The sequence below is a fragment of the Chelonoidis abingdonii genome, chromosome 2, assembly GCF_003597395.2.
Source record: "Chelonoidis abingdonii isolate Lonesome George chromosome 2, CheloAbing_2.0, whole genome shotgun sequence".
Lineage (NCBI taxonomy): Eukaryota > Metazoa > Chordata > Testudines > Testudinidae > Chelonoidis > Chelonoidis abingdonii.
In genome coordinates, this window is record NC_133770.1 from 266,341,319 (window position 1) to 266,363,431 (window position 22,113).

Genomic DNA, 22,113 nt, shown 5'->3' on the forward strand with positions numbered 1-22,113 from the left:
AAACCCTTACTGACGGTGAGCAGCACCTTATTCCAGAACTGCTTATATAGATTTCAGTGGGAGCACTTGTGGAGTAAAACACTCTCCAACCTAAGTTAAAGGTATCCAAGTCTGTCCCTAAATCTCATTTGCTGATCTCTGTTACTCTGACAGGAGGAAAGTTTTAGGAAAAAAATGGCACTTACAAATTATACATTATTTCAGTTTTGTGCATGAGTTACATCCTCATTTATCTTTGTCAAAACCAAAATAATTTCACAACTGTGGTGTGCCTGACTCAGCAAGGGAGTAGAGGGACAAGTGGCTCATGTGAAACTTTTTATTAGCTCCAGTCCCTGCTTCTCACCAAAATCAAGAAGTACAGCAACCCATGTGCTTTACGGAAGAACATGTAAGTAAATCTTTAGGATTCTATTCTAAAAGGGCTTGAAGTGGAAAATCAGTTAACTGTTTGTAACTATTAAGTACTGATTTTACACTGTTAAAAATTAAATTAATATTCCAGGACTAAGCATTCACTTTAAGGACCAGCTCCTCAGCCGGTGTAAATTACGTTAGCTCCGGTAAAGTTAGTGAAGCTACAACAAATCACACCAGCTGAAGCGCTGATCCTAAATGATGGCACTGAAATTCAGCTCTGGGCTCTTTCCAGAACATAAGTGGTTCGATTGTACATTCAGACAAATATTTGGGGAACTAATCTAAATACAAGTTACATTTGGGATTTCCCACACAATTAACTATGGCTGCGAACATACAAAAAATTACATTTGTGCTTGAAGTTAAGCATGTTTTTAAAGGTCTGCAGCATCGGGGCCTGTGTCCATAACATTGTGGGGCGTTGATAGCAATGTTCCTATTAGAAAAATTTATTCCTTCCTCCATTTTCTTTTAGTAGCTGCAAGACTTACTATTGCTGCCCCATGGCATAATCACTATGTGTCTTCTGTAAGCATCTGGCTCAGTACTGGATGTGTTTACAATGGAGAAACTTACTAACCTAAAGAATAAAATAAATCCATTCCACCTTGCACTATTTATTATCTTTACTGAGTCATATACCTCAAAGGTGGTCTATTGTCCTTTGGTTCTTATTAAGAATGTGCTGTGTTTAGATGCATCTTTGTTTTTGTCTGTGTATGGATACTTATTGTACCTCATTTTCTTTGTATTGCTGTATGTTTGTGTTTTAGTTACACATTCATGTATGTAACATTATGCATTGTAATTGATATGTGTGTTTGTTGCCTTCGCTCCCCTCTCTAAATACAATTTAAATATACGAACTTTCCATTAAACACCAAGGGCCTGACTGAAGTCAGTAAGGGTATGTCTACATTGCAATGAAACACCAATGGCTGGCCTGTATCAGCTGACTTGGGCTCGTGGGGCTGCAGGGCTATAAAATTGCAGTGTTGTCATTCAAGCTCAGGCTGGAGTCCAGGACCAGCCTGAGCCTAAACGTCGACACTGCAATTTTATAGTCCCACAGCCCAAGTCAGCCGACATGGGCCAGCTGTGGTTATTTTATTGCTGTGCAAACATACCCTAAGAGTCTTTCCATTGACTTCTGTGGGCTTCTAGGCCAGGCTCTAATTTCTGTGCTGAATGCCCCGCACTTACCAAGCAAACAGAAGTTTTAAGCAACTTTTCTACATTTATTTTTTTCTCTTCATAAAACCCTCTTAGCATTTCCTGGTACTTCTAAAAAGGTGAAATAACTACTCTAAGTCTCAATAGTAACCCTGACGGCTGAAACGGGGTGGAGAGATGGGAGGGGAATATTTTGAAACTCAGATGTGATTTTGTTTTTCCTACTTTTATGTATTCTGTGGATTTTAAAGAACAAATTAAACAGCATGCAAAGCACAAGTATAATGCATGAGATAAAATCACAACGTAAAATGCAGCCATTAATACAACTTTTGCTTTGTATAAAAACACTGTGTATTGTCTGGGGAATGGTTTCGTAATGCCACCCTTTTCCTTATGAGTAATCTTTTCCCTTCAAGTAGCTGTTGAAATAATGGGGCCACTTGTGGTCAAACTATGCTTGACTTTTATATAGTCATGAAGCAGACTGTGATTATGCAAGTACCCTCACCCCCACCCGACAACTTGTGTATGGACTAGGCAACATTTGAGTCCTTCCCCAAGCAAAGACTGTGTCAAAATGGAGTAAGGACTTCAGTATTTGACTGTATGCCTTTACAATATTCAATCATGGCTTTCAAATGAGCCATGTTTATATTGTCTAGTGGTTTGATTTAGAATTGGTACTGACAAGTCAAAATATTTTGTGGAAGCTAGTTGATATTAGCTGGCAAATTCCATTAATTCTCTCATTTTTATGAGACAGAATTTTGTATGCTCCTTCCAAGGTGAAAGTCATTTTAAAAAAAGTCAATAAAGAATTTGGATGAGGGTAGTGAAGCTGTATATCAGTAGTATAGCTCTCATTACATTATATAATGTAGCAGTCCACAACATATAGAGATATTTTCAGAAATGTCCCCGTGTTGGTCTCCTTTCCCTTCGGCACCACTGATATGTCTTGTCTTTGATTTTAGTGCTAGAATATGAATGTGAGATATAAAGGAATGGCTATATTATTGATGAACAAGAGATTGGGAGAGGGTACAAGAAGCAACCTCCCCCACCTGTGATCCCACAGAGGCAACAACTACAGTGAGCTGGGGAGCAGAGGCTGGTATAATGCTAGACTCCCCCAAAAAAGAATGCTTATTGCCCAAGTTCTTCCATACCCGACAGTGGGGGGCGAGGGGGGGCGGGCTGGAACAAGGTGTGTAGAGAGCATGTGCTCTAAAAGGGTGACAGAACTCCCTTTCTAGCAGAGGGATTGTGGCTGAGTGAGATGACGTTCTCCAGGAACTTCTGGTACAATGCAGTTGTTCTTCATCCCGCTTCAACAACAATGAACAGTGTCTGAAGACTACAATCTGGGCTAAAAGCCCTTTGCCAATATTCTTGTCTTTCATTTAAAAATGAGATTAAATACTAGTTCTTAGCTCTTCCAGTCTGTAATCCTTACATCATCAAAACATGACAAACATTAAATGCCACTGGCATCACTCTCATAATTAATCCTTACAGTACCCAGCAAAGTAGATGATTATGAGGATTCCTGTTTTAAATAGCTAAATTACAGGTGGAGAAACTGAGGCAGAGATTGAGTGACTTGCCTGAGGACACAGGAAGAATCAGGCCAGCACCAGGAGTAGAACTCAGCAATCTCTGGCTCCCATCTTTTGCTCAGATCACTAGGATCCACCTTCCCTCAATAGTATAATATATAGATGCCGACAAAAAATAGGAATCTAGGGGGAGGAAATTGCTTTCCCAGACTGATTTCTCTTTTTGTCATGTATAATGGTAATCTGTGTATGCTGGAGAATACAAGGATAACCAGGCTGCATTGTTAAAAGGAAGACACAGGACTTGTAAAAATGAAAGGGCAGGGTCTCTGACGGGCAAAATGCTCCAAAACTAGGCAACAGACACAAAAGGATGAGACTCTTTGCTGGAGGGCACTTTGCCTTTATAATACAGTAGATATAGAGGGGTTGTTCTTTTCCCTCCTACTAAAACGCAACGTAGCCATACTTCAGCATAGCTTCACTGATTTACTTTTTCCATATTAGAAGTTCCAGAAAGCTCTCAGAATTTACCACTTGTTTTAAGGACTGATGCATGATTTTTAGCTGAACCATTTCACACAGATCTGTTTCTAATTCTGAACCAGGGTGTTAATTTCTAGCCCCAAGGACGATCAGCTGTTTAAAAGAGCGAGTAGCTGATGCAACTCCAAAGAATTTTTGGCTTTCAAGGCTTTTTTTTTTTTTTTTTTTTAAAGAAAGTCCCCAGTGTTCACCCTGTACAGTGATCCTGCTATACTCAGGTGATGACATTTTATATTTAAAAATTGGGTGGTGGGGGAATAAAACAAACAGCTGCTGAGCAGGTGAGTTGCAATCAGTGATTTAGATGGTGTGATTTTGGCACTGTTCTGAGTAGGTTGTGAGGTGGAGCTGGAGGGACTGGGGACAGGATTGTGCTCAATCGTTTTCCGAGCACTCCCAAACACAGGCACAGTACTGACTGCCCTTGGTGACTACAGAAGGAAAATGGGGCTGCCAAGGCTGCATCCCCACTCTGTCACTTTGAGTACAGAAGATGAGGGCCTGCAAGGAATTTAAAAATTAATACTGGCCACTCCAGGCTTGTAGTAAACTCCCAAGGTTACAGCTTTTCTCTGACCTTGGCTTGGCTGTCACCACCCAAATGCATGCCCCCCATTAGACCCAGGAAGGCATACTCGGGCATTCTTCCCTGTGGGGTACTCTCAAGCCCTTTCACACACCCCTCCCCGGGAAGCGCTGAGAAAGAAAACAAAGGAAATTAGCCATTACTACCAGCTAATCAAACAACATGCACAAACCTCTTAGGACACCAAAAATCCAATCCTGTTCTTAAGGTAAATTTTAATAAAAACATAAAGGAGGAAAATACATCTGGAACTTAGGCTTTTGCTAGATTTTAAAAGAGCAATTCCAAAAATTAAGCACCTAAAATAGCTTTCTTGGGGTTAGCTTAAAGGTTACAAGCAAACAAAAGCAGGTGGGGTTAGCACAGAGGAGATCCACAAGCCAAAACAAAGAAATAAACCTAATCTAAACATGCCCAGTCCAATGATTTCTTCTAGGTATGGAAGATGAATTTTTATACCTGGTTCAAGTCTTACACAGAATTCCTGCTTATAGCATTGCTTCTCTCTATCTCCTTCTCCAGAGAACAACAGACAAAGAGAAAGTTTCTTTCTCAATTTTAAAAGTTCTAGCCTTCCCATTGGCTCTTTTGGTCAGGTGCCCACTCCTGATCTTTTACCTGTGGGCTTGTTAACTCTTTACAGGTAAAGCAAGCAGAGAACTGACACCAAGAGGGGATTTTACAGCTAACTGGCTGGTTGGGTGTTCATAAAAGAGAGCTTCTTCCCCCGCCCCCTTGCAGACACTCACTTCATTTATCACAGGGGCCATGGGACTCGGATCACTAATAGCCCCTTGTGAACTCCACACTGTGTATCAACACAAAGACTAGGGACAATCTGGCCCCGTATTTGCTAAACTGTAGCAAAGTGATATGCAAACACATGCCAATTTTGTAACTCATAACAACAACCCATTCTTCCTGGAATTAAAACATTCAAGGTTGTTTTCAGAGTGTATGCATATTTCATGGATGTCAAATATCCACCATCCTGGCTCTAATGCTTTTCTTGTGTCCAAAGTCTTGCTTTGGTATTTCTCTCTCTTTCATCTCCCTAATTTCAAAAGCTATCTTAGATCCGGGCAATCTTTTCTGTGTTGTATGCTGATTCCCCGGCCATGTATCACAGCCTACATATTTTACGGGAGTATAATCATTAACAAACAATAATGCACTGAAGTATCTGTATAACAAGGAGAAGAGGAATAGAAAATATGCTTGTGTTAAAGGGATGATGCAAGAGAAATCAGCCTTATAATCTGTGATTATCTCTCATTTGAGTGCTTGTCTTAATGTAACATTAATGATAAAAAAATCTGCATTTGATTTATACAATTATTCATTAAAGAACAGAAATCCAGATCTTTTCAGTGTCCTGGGTCAGACCCTCAGTCATATCTTTATTGTGGCCCTCCAGTTCCGTGCTTGATTCCATTGTGGAGCTATGACAATTTTCACCAACTGAGGATCTGACCCATAGAACTTACCAAAGCTTCACCATCAGAGCTTGCAGTCTCCTTGATCTGGTTTGCAGAAATTTGGTTTTCACAGTTTATAAGATTTGCCTGCTTCCTTAGCAGAGCTTAAAAAATCCTTGTACCTTCACAGAGGACTACAGCCCAAAGTACCTTAGGAGTTTCATAGAAGATCTCTGAGACTGAAAAAAATTGAATACCAGATCTATTTAACGTAACTCATTTGGGGACTGGAGTATTGTAATATGGGCAAGAAAGGCAGGAATCCTCCCACAGAAGCTGTGGGGTGAAATCTGTGCTGCCCTTTAGATGCTACACCAGCCTAATAGGTGGAGTAGCTTCCACAGTCCTGGACCCACTCCCTTTGCTGAGGCAAAAGACTAAAGTACCTGCATAGCTGCAATTCCTCTGATCCCTGGCCCTCTGCTGATCCACCTCTGTCCTGCCACCGTTCACATGCCTACTATTAAAACTTTAATACGTGTATTTGTTTTCATGTGTAGATTAAAGGTTTCCCTATTAGGTGAAACTATAATAATCCATTTACAAAATCCTGCTACAATAATAATACATAAGTAATCCCTTACCTGTGCCAGCTACCAACATTTTTGGTGGCCTTGGAATATGGCCACCAACTCTTGCTGGTGGCCACACTCACACTTTTTCATAAAATACTTAATTAGCTTTAGGAAAACCAAATAAATATGCACAAATTACAATGATTTTGAGATGTATTTATTTATTGTTAGCAAGTAAGTCTGCTGTGAAAAGTGATATTAACAAACATACACGTATCACTTTTCACAGCAGTCTTACTCAGCCCTGGGAAGCCTGGGGACAAATTAAGCCCTGAATGGAGGGTCAGGGGAGACAGTGGGGGCCAGGGGAGATGGGGGCTGACGGAGTAGCAAGGGGCTGGAGCCTGAGGCCCTGCTGCTAGAGCCTGAAGTCTTGCAGCTGGAGGGCGGGGCCCAGGAATGGAGCCTGAAGCCATGTGGCCTGAGTCTAGGACCTGCTGTCGTGCAGCCAGAGTCCAGGGCTGGAGCCCGAAGCCCCACGTCCAGAGCCTGCCACCCAACCAACCCAGGGCTGAAGCCCAAAGCCTGAGCCCCACTGCCCCTGGGAAGGCAGGAAACTCACTGGCTGCCTGGTTGTCCAGTGTTGAGGCCCAGGTGACTCCAGAGGGGGGCAAGATCCAATCCCTGATGGTAGCCCTAGCAGCCAACATCAAGGCAGTGCATCCAGGTGCAAAAGGGAGGGGCACGGGGAGGGAGCCCTCCCTCCTCATCACAGTCCAGGCGGCTGTGGCCACAAGAAAAGCCCCTGGTGGCCGGATCTGAGAAATGCTGAACTAGACCACATACTGTAACCAGTGATGAGCTGCCAAAATCTTAACAGCCGGTTCCCGATACAAAGTTCTGATATAAGGGATGTGCCACAATATATATTTTTTGTACCAATAGGGTTCCATACATCCATATTTTCCTGGGAGAAATTTTTAAAATTTTTAAGAGCCAAAAAGCCTGACATGTATGTTAACCCCACCTAAAGTTCTATTTTAAAAAGATGGGCCTGAACTAGAAATGAGCTCCGGTTCACATGTGTGGGTCCCCGCCACTCCCTGGGGGTGTGCTAGGATGACCAGATGTTCCGATTTTATAGAGACAGTCCCAATTTTTGAGTCGTTTTCTTATATATGCTCCTATTACCCACACCCCTGTCCCAATTTTTCATACTTGCTGTCTGGTCACACTAGAGTGTGCACATGTGTGGGTCCCAGCTGCTCCCTTCCCCCCTTATTGAAGCAGGTGTGCAGGGTTACTGCCCTGGGAACTTCAGGGCACCAGTGGACGTGGGGCATGGGACAGGGCTAGCTGGAGGCAGGAGATGTGGGGCTGGCTGGAGGCAGGGCAGAGGCTGGCTGGCTTTGGGCAGGGCCACAGGGAGATGCACCAGGGGTTGGCTGGAGACAGAGGAGAGTGGGGCTGGCTGGCTTCAGGCAGGGAGGTGTGGCAGGGGCTGGCTGCGGGCAGGGTAGGGGGTGCAGCAGGGGCTGGCTGATGGCAGAGCAGGCGATGCAGCAGGGGCTGGCTGTGGGCAGGGCAGGGAGTGCGGCAGGAGTTGGCTGAGGGCAGGGCAGGGTATGTGGCAGGGGTTGGCTGAGGGCAGGGCAGGGGGTGTGGCATGGGATGGAGACAGGGGCTGTCTGCAGGCAGGGTGGTGTGTACTCATGGGGAGAGCGGCTCGGAGCAGCCCAAGCAGCAGGACACAGCCCAGGCCCAGCAGAGCAGCCGGGGACCCACCAGGCAGCAGCAGGAGCCCTAGGGCCAGGGGTTGTGGGAGCAGCAGCAGCAAAAGGATCCATACCCAGGGCCAGCTGCCAGCCCACATGGCTCCCACAGCGCAGTGCCCCTGGTAGCCAAATATGTAATTACATCACTTCCTGGCCGGAACCCATCAAAGCCGCAGCGCCCCCTCACAGGGAAGCAGGTTAACAACTGGTTCTAAAACTGCTTCAAAATTTAACAACCGGTTCACCTGCACCAGTGCGAACTGGCTCTGGCTCACCACTGACTGTAACAGAGTTACTGTGCTGGCTGGGTCTATGCATGTGCGTCACATCCATAGACAGCCCCTAAAGGCTGTGGCTCCTTCCATCTGGAAGGAACCCTGATTCATGGAGTAACACTGAGAGGAATTTTGCGGCAACAGGGTGTGATTCTGTCCCCTTTTCCAATAATAAACACATGTTCTTCTGTGACTGAGCTCATGTACTCATTCTAAGGACTTTGTCTGTGTGTACTAACCCACACAGCAATACAGACAATACATAAAGAGATGAGAATGCTCACGATAGATTAGATAGGAAGGAACATGTTTCCTAGTGGCTAGGGTAAGAATTTGGTTTCTTCTATGTTCCCTTCTCAGTTCTATCCCTGAGTCACTTATCTGAAGCCTAACATGACACCTTCTATCTGAAGGTCCCAGAATACTTTACAAACATTAATTATAACTTTCCTCTGATGTGTCTAGCATTATAACTACCAACTCCTACTGCACTCATTTTACAGCTGAGTAAACTCAGGAACTGAGATTAAATGACTTCTCCAAGCCCGATACTGGTAGGGGTTCCGCATTTCCAAAGAGCTGTTGTGCACCCTAAATTCCCATTGAAAGTCAATGAGCACTGAGAGCACAAAGCAGCCATTAGGTTATGCTCCACACCTGAATGGCCAAGCCACAATGAGGCAATGACAGAGTGGAGAATGGAACAAAGCAGTCTCAGACTAGAACATAGCTGGAATCAGGCCCCTGCTCTAACCACTACACAACTTGCTCCTCTCTTACTTTAAACTTGTATCATATGCAAACCTGCTACTGCTAAAACCAAACAAGTAACAACAAGGAGAGGAAGAGACATGCAATACAGGGAATGCTTCAGTGAATTCATATACTCAAGTGTTAGTGAAATACTGTATTTGTATGAACTATTAGCCTAATTACTGGTAACCTGCTGTGTTCAGGCGAAAGAAAACCCAGTGTAATATCTTCAAATGTTTTTTGTAAAGACAACAGCTTCCTATTACAGGCCAAAATTGCAATAGTTTATCTTATTTAATTGGTATCTGACATCATAATATTTAAAACTTTAATATGGGTATAAATTCATCCTGTATTTTTGGAGAAATCTCACTATAAAAAACATATTGTAAAAAATGAAGGGAAAAAAAGATGTGGTTCCAGGAAATATATTATTATCTAGCAAATGTTGAATTGTGATTTAATTTCACAAGAATGCTCTAATTTAAACACATACATACATTCACACACAGTGGCACATAGGAAATAAGGTTATAGAGGGCAAGAGTAGGTCTTTCAGGTTATAGAGTTACCACATGTCCAGGTTTTCCTTGACACTGCCTCTTTTCCCTTTCTCTGTCTGGAAGGATTTCTCAAATAACATGCAATGTCCAGGTTTTTGCAGAGCAGGCAAGCTGCAGCTCAGAAAATACTCCGATTGGTTTGCTTCCCAATTGATCTCTCCCCTGCATCCACAGCTGATTGGTCCATTCCTCTGCAAGCCACAACTGCTGAATCCCTCCCACACAGGCCCCAGCTTCCAGCCCTAGGTCAGGAGCCCCAAAGGGAAGTGTTGACTGACAGCTGTTGCTGCATCCTGGGCTTGCACCAGCCATCCTGCCACCTCGACAGGAAGCAACACTGTCCCCCACCTCCAGTGAGTACCCCCTCCACAAGTACCCCATCTAGCTCCCCCTCCCCTCTTTCTCCCCCCCAAATAACCCCTCCCCTTTCCCTGCAGCTCTTCTCCCTCTGGCAGTGTCCTCTTTTTGGGAACCTGAAATGTTAACCCTCACTGTATGTATTAAAGGCAATATGTAGTTGTGTTGCCCTGGGAGATGGTATGGTTCTTCCTCCAGGGCAGGGGGAAGAAGTACTTTGCTACATCCCGTTTCAGAAGACAGCACACTCCCTCACCCCCACCTAGACAGTTCCATTGGCTGGTGCACTGAGGAAGGGGATGAACCCACTCAGTTGCTCACAATGCAGTGTTTTCCCCAGGAATTGAAATTGGGGGGAAGGTGTTTGAATTTACAGCGGGAGAACCTCAGGGCTGATGAGGGGTGAGACCGTGAGGGTGAAGGTGAGTTGTATGACACCATAGTAAAAACTGAAAAATGTTTCATGACCATTTTATTAGATTTAACTCATGTTTTAAAATCATCACACAAATTAAAGTTGGCTACTCAAGCTTTCTGTGAAGCACTATGTCTACATCCTTCTTGGTTTCTTGTTATAATTTTGCACAACTCTGTTAATGAACTTCTTGAATGCAATGCATTCATCTTTGGTGGCTTCTCGTGTGTCCGGAACTTCCATTCCTTCAACTGATATGCTCATTAGTTTGTTCACATGATTAGGCAGAAGGTGACTTCTTTCAGAACATTAAATTCTATTCAGTGATGAAAAAGAACACTCAGCTGTAACTGTTGTGACTGGGAGTAGCAAGAGATGAATTCCTTCTTCTTTCATCCCAGGAAACAAAGCCTAAAGATCTGGTTGAGCCACTAGTGGTGATAAAATAGAAGTTGAAGTCAAATCTCCATTCATTCATTGTATGATACTCCACTCTGTGTTCAAATTCTCTATTCTGTCCTGAGCACATGGCAGCCCATTGCTAGTAGTGCTTCACTCCACTTAACTGTCTGTGTTTTATAGGACAGGGATCTGTAAAAGCTGCGTAGAGGCTGAGTAGAATCTAGAAGTTGCTGTTGTAGATTTTTAAGAATCAAGTCTGTGTACTTTTTCAGATGTCTTAAACACTTCTTGTCCTCTTCATTTAAGGATTCAATATAAATGCCTTCATTAGTCAACTTCTGGACTGAAGTCTTTGCTTCTTTCAGTACTTTTTCAATGGATGGCTCTCTGATTGACCCAAATGTAGCTTCTATTGCTGAACAAAGATCTACTACTGTTGTAGCAGGTGCCTGGATGGCATTGTTTAGTGACCCAAGTGGTTTCAACAGAAGACTTACAAGAGAGAGAATAGCAATAGTCTTCTCTGAACTTAGTAGCAAAAGTAATCCACCAGCCTCACTACTTAGAGCCATCCCATCTTGGTAGATACTTTCCAAAGCCAGAAATAACAGCTAGAGTAATTTTAAGACAACAGCCAAGGATCGCTCATGAGAAAGCCAGAGGGTTTTCCCAGGTTGGACTAATTTGAACTTTAGTCCCAGAGTATCTTCTATATATTTTCCAAGATATTCAGTCTTTTTGGACTTTTGCTGAAAAAAGAACAAAATGAAGAGATTAAATTTATGGACTTTTAATGTCTTTTGAAGAGTCTGCAGCTCGTACTAGTGCTAGTTGGAGAAGATGGCCTCTGCAGTGTGTATAGGAGAGATTAGGGTTACACTTTTCTCTGAGCAAAGCTTGTACTCCACCATGTCTTCCAGAGAAGTTTGCAGCACCATCAAATGCACAAGCAGCCATCTGTTTGGCGTCCAATTTACAAACATTTAACAAGGGATAGCTCAGTGGTTTGAGCATTGGCCTGCTAAATCCAGGGTTGTGATCTCAACCCTTGGGGGGGGCCATTTGGGGATTTAGTGGGGGATTGGTCCTGCACTGAGCAGGTGGTTGGACTAGATGGCCTCCTGAGGTCCCTTCCAACCCTGATAGTCTACAATAGTCTAACTCTTCTAAGATGTGGGTTGTCACAGATGCAGCCGATGTGTCTTCTATAACTTGAACATCTAGAAACGCATCTATTGACCTACCACTGACATCAAGATAACGTATACAGTGACTTAATACTTGCCCATTTGCATTGGTGCATTCATCAGCCATGTATGCAAATTTTTTGAATGTAGTGAGAGAGGAGTTCACTTTTTTAACTGTTGAGTCTTTCACTGTTGCACCACATGCTTCTAGTCAGTCAGTTGAGTTTCTTGCAGAAAGATAGTGAGCATTTGCTGGTCTTGTTCGGAACCAGTGTTCAACTTCAGGGTAAACAAGTGACAATGCACTTAACATTGGCCTCCAGTTTGCAGTGTGTGGTATCTCTTGCTTAAATAGAAAGTATGATGCCACAGCTATGTTTGTTCGCATGAACTATGTTGTTTTTCCAGCATTCTTAACAACCTCATTAACACTCACCGGTGTTGTCTTTGGTCAGTGGAGACTCAGAGTTCAGAGGTGCTTTCACATGAGTTCACCTCCCAGGTGGGGGGCAAGAAGGTACCTTGCTCATTCCTCCAGCTGCTCACTGTTTGCTCTGGCCACTGTTGTTCATTGTGCCGCTATTCACTCCACCGCTCTGTTGTCAATGGCCCTGCGCCATGACCTTCTGCTGCCACCTGCCACTGTAACCTCTGCGAGTTGATCTCTCGAGGTTCCACACAGCTCTCAGTGATTTCAGCTGAGCTCTCAGTAGGAGAACCTCTCTGCTAGTGCAGACTGGGCTGTCTCTTCCACAGAAACACTGTCCCACAGGAGGTCTAAGCACTTAGATCTGATTATCAGTGATTTCAGCTGTAGTGGTCACTTAACAAAACAAGAGACTAACATGGAGCCTAATCAGCTCTGTCTTTAAACAGTGGAGAGGGGCAGGTCAAATAGTACTTCTGACTTAGGCAGACCATCAAGCAAAACACCTGTCCCCACCCTCTCTCTTGATACCCTCAATCAACACAGGCTAAGTACAGTTCTACTGCCCTTTACTTATACAATAAGAATAACAACATTTCATTCTCCCCGCCACCCCCGCATTCAAGTGATATGTAACCCAACCCCAGCCAAAATCTATCACTTGGGCAACACAGCCCTGTTTGCTGGATACCTAGGTAGATTACATGTGAATCTAAATACAATCTGGTCCTGAAACCTTTCCCCCCAGCCACCACTTCATCGCCAGCTGTCAGGGAGAGCTCATTTAGACTTTTCTTACAGATCATAATTTGAAATGATTAGGTTGGCCAATATCACCGAAATGAATGCACTGACATTGTCATAAAAAAACAACAGCTGCATAAGGAAGCTAATCTATGTTCATACTTTTCAAATCTATTATACTTTTCAGACACGTATTTTATCATACACTGTATATGCTTTTAAAGTGTTTATTAATGTTTCAATTTCAATTCAAATGTCCAAACAATCACTAAATTGGCAACACTGCATGTAACTAGTTTATAAAACTTGGGAGGAGGGGTGTTGGGAAAATTCAGGGGGGATGTAGGGAAATACCTGTCACAATGGGAAGTACTGGGAATGCATCTTCTGCTCGCAGCTTCTGGCAAAGCTAACATAACTGTGCAGGGGAGTATGTGTGTGTTTGACGAGAAGGGTGGGGCTTACTCTCATGCACTACCCTGTAGCATGAGGATTCAGTCTAGCCCAAAATGAATATATATAAAGTCAAACACTAAATCTTTATATATACAATTTAAGAAAAAGGACACAAATATTTTGAAAAATGCTTACGTATCTTTTGGTTCAGCCACTTTGCCAATACAGTTGGTGAGTGGTGAAGGACTGAATGGACATACAGATGGAGCTATCCTTTTGCACCATAGAGATGGTTCTTCTGGTTCAGAGTCCTCTCTGGCTGCCCCATTCTCTCCCCCAGCCCCCTGCAGATTTTGTAATCCGAAAAGTTGTTTGTCAGTCAGTTGAAAGCATATTACCAATAGACTGCAGCTAACTGTGACTAATGGCATGTTTTGTTTTCCTTTATTTCTAGTATGAGCCATCAGTGGATTACAAACCTTCAGAAGAAAATGAGAATTTTTGCCTCAATAACTCAATACATTTGGGGACTTTTTGTATCAGAGAGGAAGCCTGGCTGGAAGAATCTGTTGCAGCTTTTTGCAGTTTGCTCTACTGTTAGCTTCATCATTAGCAGCTTCTTATTTCTTGGCTTGAATTCCTTTCTAGCACACTACCCTTTGGTTTCCTTAGCAATTTCTGGGTCCACCTGGATTGGCCTGTCTACTGGGTTGTGTTCCTCCAAGCACATGCGCTGCTTTGGCACACTGTTTGTTCTTTCTTGCAGCTTGCGTGAAGGTAGAAATGCACTTATTGCTGCTGGGACTGGTGTCGTGGTAGCTGGCAACATCCAAAGTATTTTTCACAACCTAAAGATATTGGCAGACAGTATAGCTTGCAATCTAGAGGTTGAGCAATTTTCCTTTATAAAAGACTATATGAAAATAATTCAGTGGATTTATAATGAGACTAAACATTTAAGTATCCCAGTGGAAGAAGTAGCATCGCTGAGTGACAAATTCAATGTCTCTTACTTAATTTCAGATGAAGATTTGAAAATGAAGTTAAACAACACAAAACAAGAAATCCTGAGTGTTACTAAAGATATATCTTCTATACCGCCCTATATAAACCAGGGGTTGTTGCCTATAATAGGAATTCTTCTAGTTCCTCTTGGCACATACCTTTTCTTAAGAAAATTCTTGGGCACTCATAGTGTGAAGTTTAAGAATATTTACATTACAAAACAGTTCATTGAATTTGATGAGCACCAAAGGCAGCAACGAAAGGCCTGTGTCCTTCCACTCAATAAAAAAGAAAGAAAAAAGTATGTGATAGTCCCATCCCTCTGCCTTACACACAAGGAAAGGAAAAGCATAGGACGCATTCTAATCCCTGTATTTACTAATCTTTGCATCTGGGTTCTGTTTTCAACAGTAGATTATTTGCTTTACTGGCTAATTTTGTCAGTGAGCAAGCATCTCCAAGCATTACCAGAGCTAGAGGTTAATTTGAAAGTCAAGTACCAAGTAAGTACCTTACCTATAATACAATATATTGCTCCTGATAAGTTTTAGTATAGAAAAATTCCTCTTGACTTCAGTGGATGCTCGATCAGGCCCGTAGGTACTTCCCTTGACTTTTTCATTCCAGAGATGTCACCATTACCCATCCATTCATGTATTCATGTATTTCTAGTAGGGTCATTACCATAGTGTCTGTGCAATGCTTCAAGTAATGTTGCTGTATGGGACCAGACAATTCTCTGCTCTTTCTTTGGTTTCATATTTCTAGGGGAAGATATGTAGTAGAAGGGACAATTTCACCAGCCATTCTGTATGTTGATGTATTGTGGGGAAGATCCACACAAAGAGACAAATTTTGCATTGCATTCTAACAAGATGCTCTCTGGTGTATGGAGTTCCAAAGAGAGGTCCTTCTGCTTGAAACAATCTGTCCTTTGCTCCCAAGAGCATAATCCTGGAAGCCTATTAGTGATAATGTCTCTGTAGGTCACCACTTTTATAGTAAATGATATCACCATGAAAGTGACAGAAGAGATGTCTCTGTGTGCAGCTGAGTTGTTTAAAGATTTCACCATTTAGCAGAATACTGAATCACCCAGGAGCAAATGTTAAAACTTTTACCAGCCCCACTGTGTTCCTCAAGTATATTGCACAGTGACACTTATGCATGTATTTCATGCAGTCTCCATCTTGGATCTGCTCCTGAGTGAGGAAGAAGATCTCTGTGACTACATTTTATTTAAAGAATTTATAACATAGAAATGGCTCCCATCTAAAAGAACCACCCTGCAACTTGCAGTAGGCCAAAGTAGGGTGCCCCAAACAAAATCAGTCAGGTAAACAGGTGGGGTGGCAACTTTATTCTAGTTGGACCCTTACACAAAGTAAGTTCCAGGTCACGTCCTCCATAAGGAACTTCCAGCCTCCCTGTGGTTTCTGTTCGCAACAGCTTCCCCTTCATAAATTTGTGCCACTTGAGCCCAATCACCATAAACTTTTTGGCAACAAGTTACCCTGAAGCTTCACATAGTGTTTAAATATGAAATCTTGGGAGTGTGACATTAGTGAAAGATTGCTTAGGGAAGGATTGAAATCAGAATATTTTAAACAGGAACCAGTACTCTGACACAAAATGGTAACGCCCTTGGTTTATCCCAGAGGAAGACAACAGATGGAAAATATATCTCAGAAGAAAGCTCTAGTGTTTAATTCCTCTTTATGAATAGCTTCATTTCCTTTTAAGTACACAAGGATTCCTGCTCTCTATATGCAATACTTTTTGTACTGGAGGCCATTTTAACAATTTATACTCTTTATTCTGGGCTGCTTTACCCATAACAACAGCATCATCAGCCACCCAAGCTGACTAACAGGCATTGAAAGCTTGTGTGCTAGGAAGAGGATTCCACCTAAATGTTCTATGCATTTTCTAGTAATTTGCATTCTAAATACCTACAGTGGATCTAAGATGACCAGATAACAAGCGTGAAAAATTGGGACAGGGGGTGGGGGGTAATAGGTGTATATATAAGAAAAAGCCTCAAAAATCAGGACTGCCCCTATTAAATCAGGACATCTGGTCACCCTAAGTGGATCTCACAATGGAATGCCACAGGGAGGGAATAATCAACATTTTACCCTCACATTCTTATACTTGCAAACAAAGTTTGTGATCCTGCAAGCTGCTTCATGGGTGAAGTCACATAGACATCAATGGGGCCTGCAAAGGCACAGGAGGTCTGCCCACCCAGGGTGGCTTGCAGGAGTAGGGCCTAAAAACCTTACATAAAGTACACAAGAAGTTTCAAAGGGATTTCAAGATGTTTAACTGTGCGTACAGTGTAGCACATGTCCATTCCTCTAGTGTTAATTTCTTGCTGCTCAGCAGGTACAATTCTTCTTACTTCCTCTTGGGGTTAAATGTGCTAACACTAATCCTGCCCCCCTCCCCCCCAAAAATTAGTTAATTTATACAAGAAGCAATTATAAAAATCTCAGGTGTTCTGAAGAGGAGGGTTCTTAAAATGAGGGAAATAATTATCTATTTTGCTTCAAGTTACAACAAACAGAAAGGGATTTAAAATTACTTAATATTTTATCTGCCAAGACATTTTTTTTCTTTCTCTCATATGTGTCACATATTTTAATCATTTCAATATATAAAATTAAATTGATGGCCCATCTTCAAAAGGGAAGGATATAAGACGCTCACCTTAAAAACCCAGAGTATACTAAAATTCAAATCCACTGCCTCTCATATTTCTGAGGGTGTTCTACAATGCTATGGAGAAAAACTGAGTTCAGTTTTCACCCCCAGTTACTGCTCTTTTATTCCCTAGCCAGTGACTACTGCAAAGGATTCTCATATATAGGCCTTGAAATCAATTTGCAAAGCTTCTGAAAGTATGTTAGCATAAACAGTATAATGGAACGAAATATGGCAGCTCTACTGCACATCATGACCACTCTGGTCTTCACAGAAAGCATGGGACACAGCCTCAGATCCCCCTTCTTCAAAGCGACAGACTTCCTGCCTCTGCAAATTCTGAGCACTAAACATGGTACGCTTTGGAAAGAGGGATGCTCTCGGCTCTGAGCAGAAGGCTTTACAGGGAAGTTCCCACACCCAGATCCCTTTGTAGGTGGCAGCCCCCACTCACACAGAGGACTGTTGGGGGAACATTCCCCAGCACAGCAATAGGTTCCGTAGGAAGGGCGAGAGGAAATCCCAATGAAGTGGGTTTCATGAAGATGCTGGTCCACCACGCTCCTGAGTAGTGGTCTTTCTGTGGATAATGGTCCCTCAGCCTTCCCAATCAGTGCACTTTATGGCCCTCTCACACCCTTCTTACTTTCCCAAGCAGTGGCATCTATGAGTGTGCTTATCTCCACTTCCACCCTACTATAAGCAGCAGGCTCTGTGCTTCTTTCTTTCCCCCCACCTTGTTACAGGAGTGGATGTGGATGGGGTTGCAAGGGAAAGGGGCTACTAAGAGGCAATTGCCTTAATCCAACCCTTGCTCCTTCCTCTCCAAAGGCAGAGAGCTATTCACTTTTTAAGACTTGTAACTGCAGCTGGTCAAGGATTTTCAAACAAAATGTTTTTCCTATGGAAAACGTGGTTTCTGCACAATCAAAGATTTCTGTGGGAAAATTGAAACAAAATGTTTTGGATTGGGTTTTTTCCCCAATTGAAACATTTCGGTTTGTCTAATCAAATCTACTTGTACTGCTGCAGTCTCTCATGGAACTTGTAGTTTGCTGGCTTCTTGTCCTCATTTTTCCCTATTTGGTGAACTCCCTGTCCAGATAACATACATGATACATTGCAGTTTCCCCTCTGGGTGGACCATTGTGGGATATAATGGGAATCCCCTGATCACAGTGCATCATGGGGGATGTAATCTGACTGAGGGGGGGCCTGACCCAAAGATGAGAATGGGAATTTGAGGCACCAGAGTTGCAACTTCTTTGAGGCAGTGGGGCAGCTCAGGTGAAGGAATGCAGTTCACTGAGCAAAAGCAAAATGTTTCTACATTTCATTCAGGACTTTTCATTTCCCCCAAACACTCAATATTTGAGCTTGGACATAAGCAATTGTCAAAATACTAGAATTTCATGGGATGGAGATTCTGACTTGTGATCAGTTCTACCTGCACTGGACAAATGAGCAGTACTGAGTCTCTGTAATAGAGGGCAGTAGTATACAAACAGGATAATTCATGGATAATCCAAATTGTGCTCTGCAGAGAACTGTCTGCTCACATAGAGATGGATTTGACTGAACAATGTAGCCTTCTGATTACTGCTCAGTTTTCTGCTGTGTGGGAAATGAGTACAATTCCTAGTAGATTGGAGCCCAGGCTGCAAAGTTCAAACCTTTATTTCAACGTCCTTGAAGTCTATGGAATTTGGATCCTATGGAGTGGTTCTAATACCCTGTAGGCGGGTATCCACACAAATAACCCCCACCCTATCGTCACCACAATTGGCCCCATAGTGGTCAGTCTCAGAAATAGAGGCCAAAGACTAGTCAAGCAGAATGAAGCCTGCAACCTCTTGAGCACTCTAATCCTGATAAAGACAGGCACAATCTGGCTCCATTTTTTGTATCTGTGTTTCATACTGAATATCTTCTGTGGTCCTTCTTCTCTTATCCACTGGCTCATTTACACAGTACCTTTGTGAATAAATTTCCCTCACCCCCTCTTTAGCTGTTAATCATCAGACATATCAAAGAGATCAGAAAAAAGCAACAAAAGTTACTGGGTGAGGGATGGGGGCAGAAAGAGTAAATTATGAGGAAAGATCAAGCAGCAAAATACCACTTTCATTTACACCTCTGTAAAGATGGACTAAAGGAGAGTGTAATTAGCTCTTGCCTAACTGAAAGGTAAACAGAGACTCGTCTACAAATATCTGAAGGGTGTAAACACAAGAGAGGAATAATTGACATGGTTTACAGTAGGAAAAGGATAAAATTAAGGAGAGGGACAATATCATCAAGGAAAAGTTCCTGACAGTTTGACCACTTAGACTAAGAGACTCCAAAGAGACTTGGTGCAAATCCTATCATTTGGCACATTTCACACACAACTGGGGAGTTCACAAGTAAACATATTGTTATGAACAATCCTTCATTGACAGGAATGGGCTAGATCATCATGTCTAATACAGATCACTCTGCACAGCTGAGTATGAAATGCAATAACTATTTTAAAAGAAATTAATTGGAACTAAAACCAGCTTTTTCCCCCATACAGAAAAATGAAAACATGTTTATTTTCAACAAAGGAGAGCACAAGACAACAAATGTTTCCTTTAACTCTTCTCTATTTAAGCATGAATGCCTCCCTAAACCAGAGTTTTCGCTTTCCTCAACATGGCCTCAGCTTGGATGCATCATCTTTTGTCTAATAATATTTGCGTTATTCTCCACCATCCTGACGCAACTTAAAATACTTGTGTCAACTTCATTTTATCCCAACATAGAGATGGAACGGATACATTATCTGCATGAAAAAATACTGAGAAAAAGATCAAAGATTTCACAAGAAAATGTAAAAAGGAAATGGAATTCATTTGCTACAAAGGTAAGCCATGAACACTATGGAAAAAAAGCTCTCTCTCTCTTACGCTCTCTCTCAGAATAACTGCACAGTTCAGATTCAGATGTAGATCAGAACTTTTCCAAAGTCCAGGTGTAGCTGAATTCAGGGTTTTGGTCTGCTTGATCATAAAGGCCCCAGTTCAGGAAAATACTTAAACATTAGCGTAACTTTAAGCATATGCTAATATACTTTCCTGAATAGAAATGGATTTTAGTACATGCTTAAGTGTTTTCCTGAATTGGGGCCAGAGGTAAGTTGCAGTTCTATCACCATGTTTTCCTATCCACACAACACATGAACTATATTAGAACACAGGCACACCTAAACAGGCCAGATAATCATGCACTGGCCCTGTGTCTTCATATATGTGTGGAAAGTGCCTACTTAATAAATGGTGTTCTCATGATCCAAACATGAAATAACTGGTATTAATAATCAGCTTCTTACTGTTAACAATGTTCAGTTTCTAGCAGATCAATTTGCACTATGGTTAATGCAGTTCTGTGTGTAAAACGCAGTTGGATGGATACTGCAAATAGCATATAGCGAGAAGAACTTTTTATTTTCATGTCCAAAAAACAATGAACTACCTACATATATGTGTTGTAATGGATTTCTATGCAAAAAATAGCTCTTGGCATTTAAAATGCTGGATGGCAGGGTCTGTGAAGGACTGGTACTCAGTGGTAACATGTCACTAACCCACCTTTTCTGTCTTCTCAGTTCCATTTCTGGTTCCCAGTATTCAAGGCAATGGGAATGGTCAGGAAGAAAGAAAAAGGCATGATAAACATCAACAATGTTTGAAAAAGGCCAAGTAACATTTTGGATACGTTCACAGTTCTTTGGGTTAACAGGTCCCCATATATTGCACCTGTATTGCTCTTGCTTTTTAAAAATATTTCCATAAAGTGCTGCGAGTTAATTTGCATGTTATATATACATTTTAAATAAGTAAAAATAGATGTCAAAAAATAGCAGCCTGCAGTATTTTGGTAAAATTTGGGAAACTGTAATAATATTTGATCCTATTATTTAATCCATTTCAACTCTGATTCTGCACTGCCTTGCACCTTGTGCAGACATTTAGGGCCTGATTCCCATTCCTGGTAAGGCCCCCATACATTGTTGTGGCAGCATTACTCTGTAATTTACATTTGCTCCTACCTATTTTACAGTAGCACCACAGTGTGTAAAGTGGCTCTACTGCAAAATAGGAATCAGGTTCTTAGTCTCCAATCCAGCTTTAAGCATGAGCTGGCCCATTGAAATCACTGAGCCTAACATATTTTCAAGTATCCTGCTGAACTGGTGACCTTACACATATGTGAAGTGAGAGCAAGATGCTACTATTCTGAACCAAGAGCATCTGACAACAACTCTGGACTCATTTTACACATACATAAATGCCACAAAGTGCAAGGCACTGGAAAATCAGGCCTTCTGTGTCCTTGTTTTCTCTTGAACTAACTTATTCTCTCCAAACAATTTCAGGGAACTACACTGGTCATATATAAGATTACGGTAATATAAATTTGCCTGAACAATCTTGATTCTGGCATTTCCTAACTTTCTTCTTGCAATATTAATAATGTTCTGTGAACATAGGGGTTTTGTTTTGTTTTATTTTTTTGTAATTTCCTAGATTTTTAAAAAATAAACTGTAAAAACAAATTCCATCATGTGTCAGCTTGTCGATACCCACATTGTTCATCTGGAAGGTGAGAATCTTTAGATCTATCACACAGATCTCTGACACTTGAACTAATAGAGTAACTGACAACAGAAGTAGGTTGTTATCCTCTATGTGGACAAGCACTAGAGGGGAATGAGACATACACTTTGCCAGAACTTTACTGATAGTAGAAGAGTGGTGAGACTCAAAGAATCTTGGGGTCCATTCCAGGTCCTGGAGTAGAATGT

At 42.1% G+C, this 22,113-nt stretch overlaps 1 protein-coding gene across 1 annotated transcript; it reads left to right on the top strand.

Moving 5' to 3' along the window:
• The first annotated feature begins 341 nt into the window (after positions 1-341).
• On the top strand, positions 342-21,794 carry DCSTAMP (dendrocyte expressed seven transmembrane protein). The gene is made up of 4 exons (XM_032786442.2): positions 342-391; positions 14,029-15,082; positions 19,843-20,172; positions 20,914-21,794. Exons 2-4 carry the CDS (start codon positions 14,030-14,032, stop codon positions 20,995-20,997), a joined length of 1,467 nt encoding a protein of 488 aa, XP_032642333.1. The 5' UTR covers positions 342-391; position 14,029; the 3' UTR covers positions 20,998-21,794.
• The last annotated feature ends 319 nt before the right edge of the window (positions 21,795-22,113 follow it).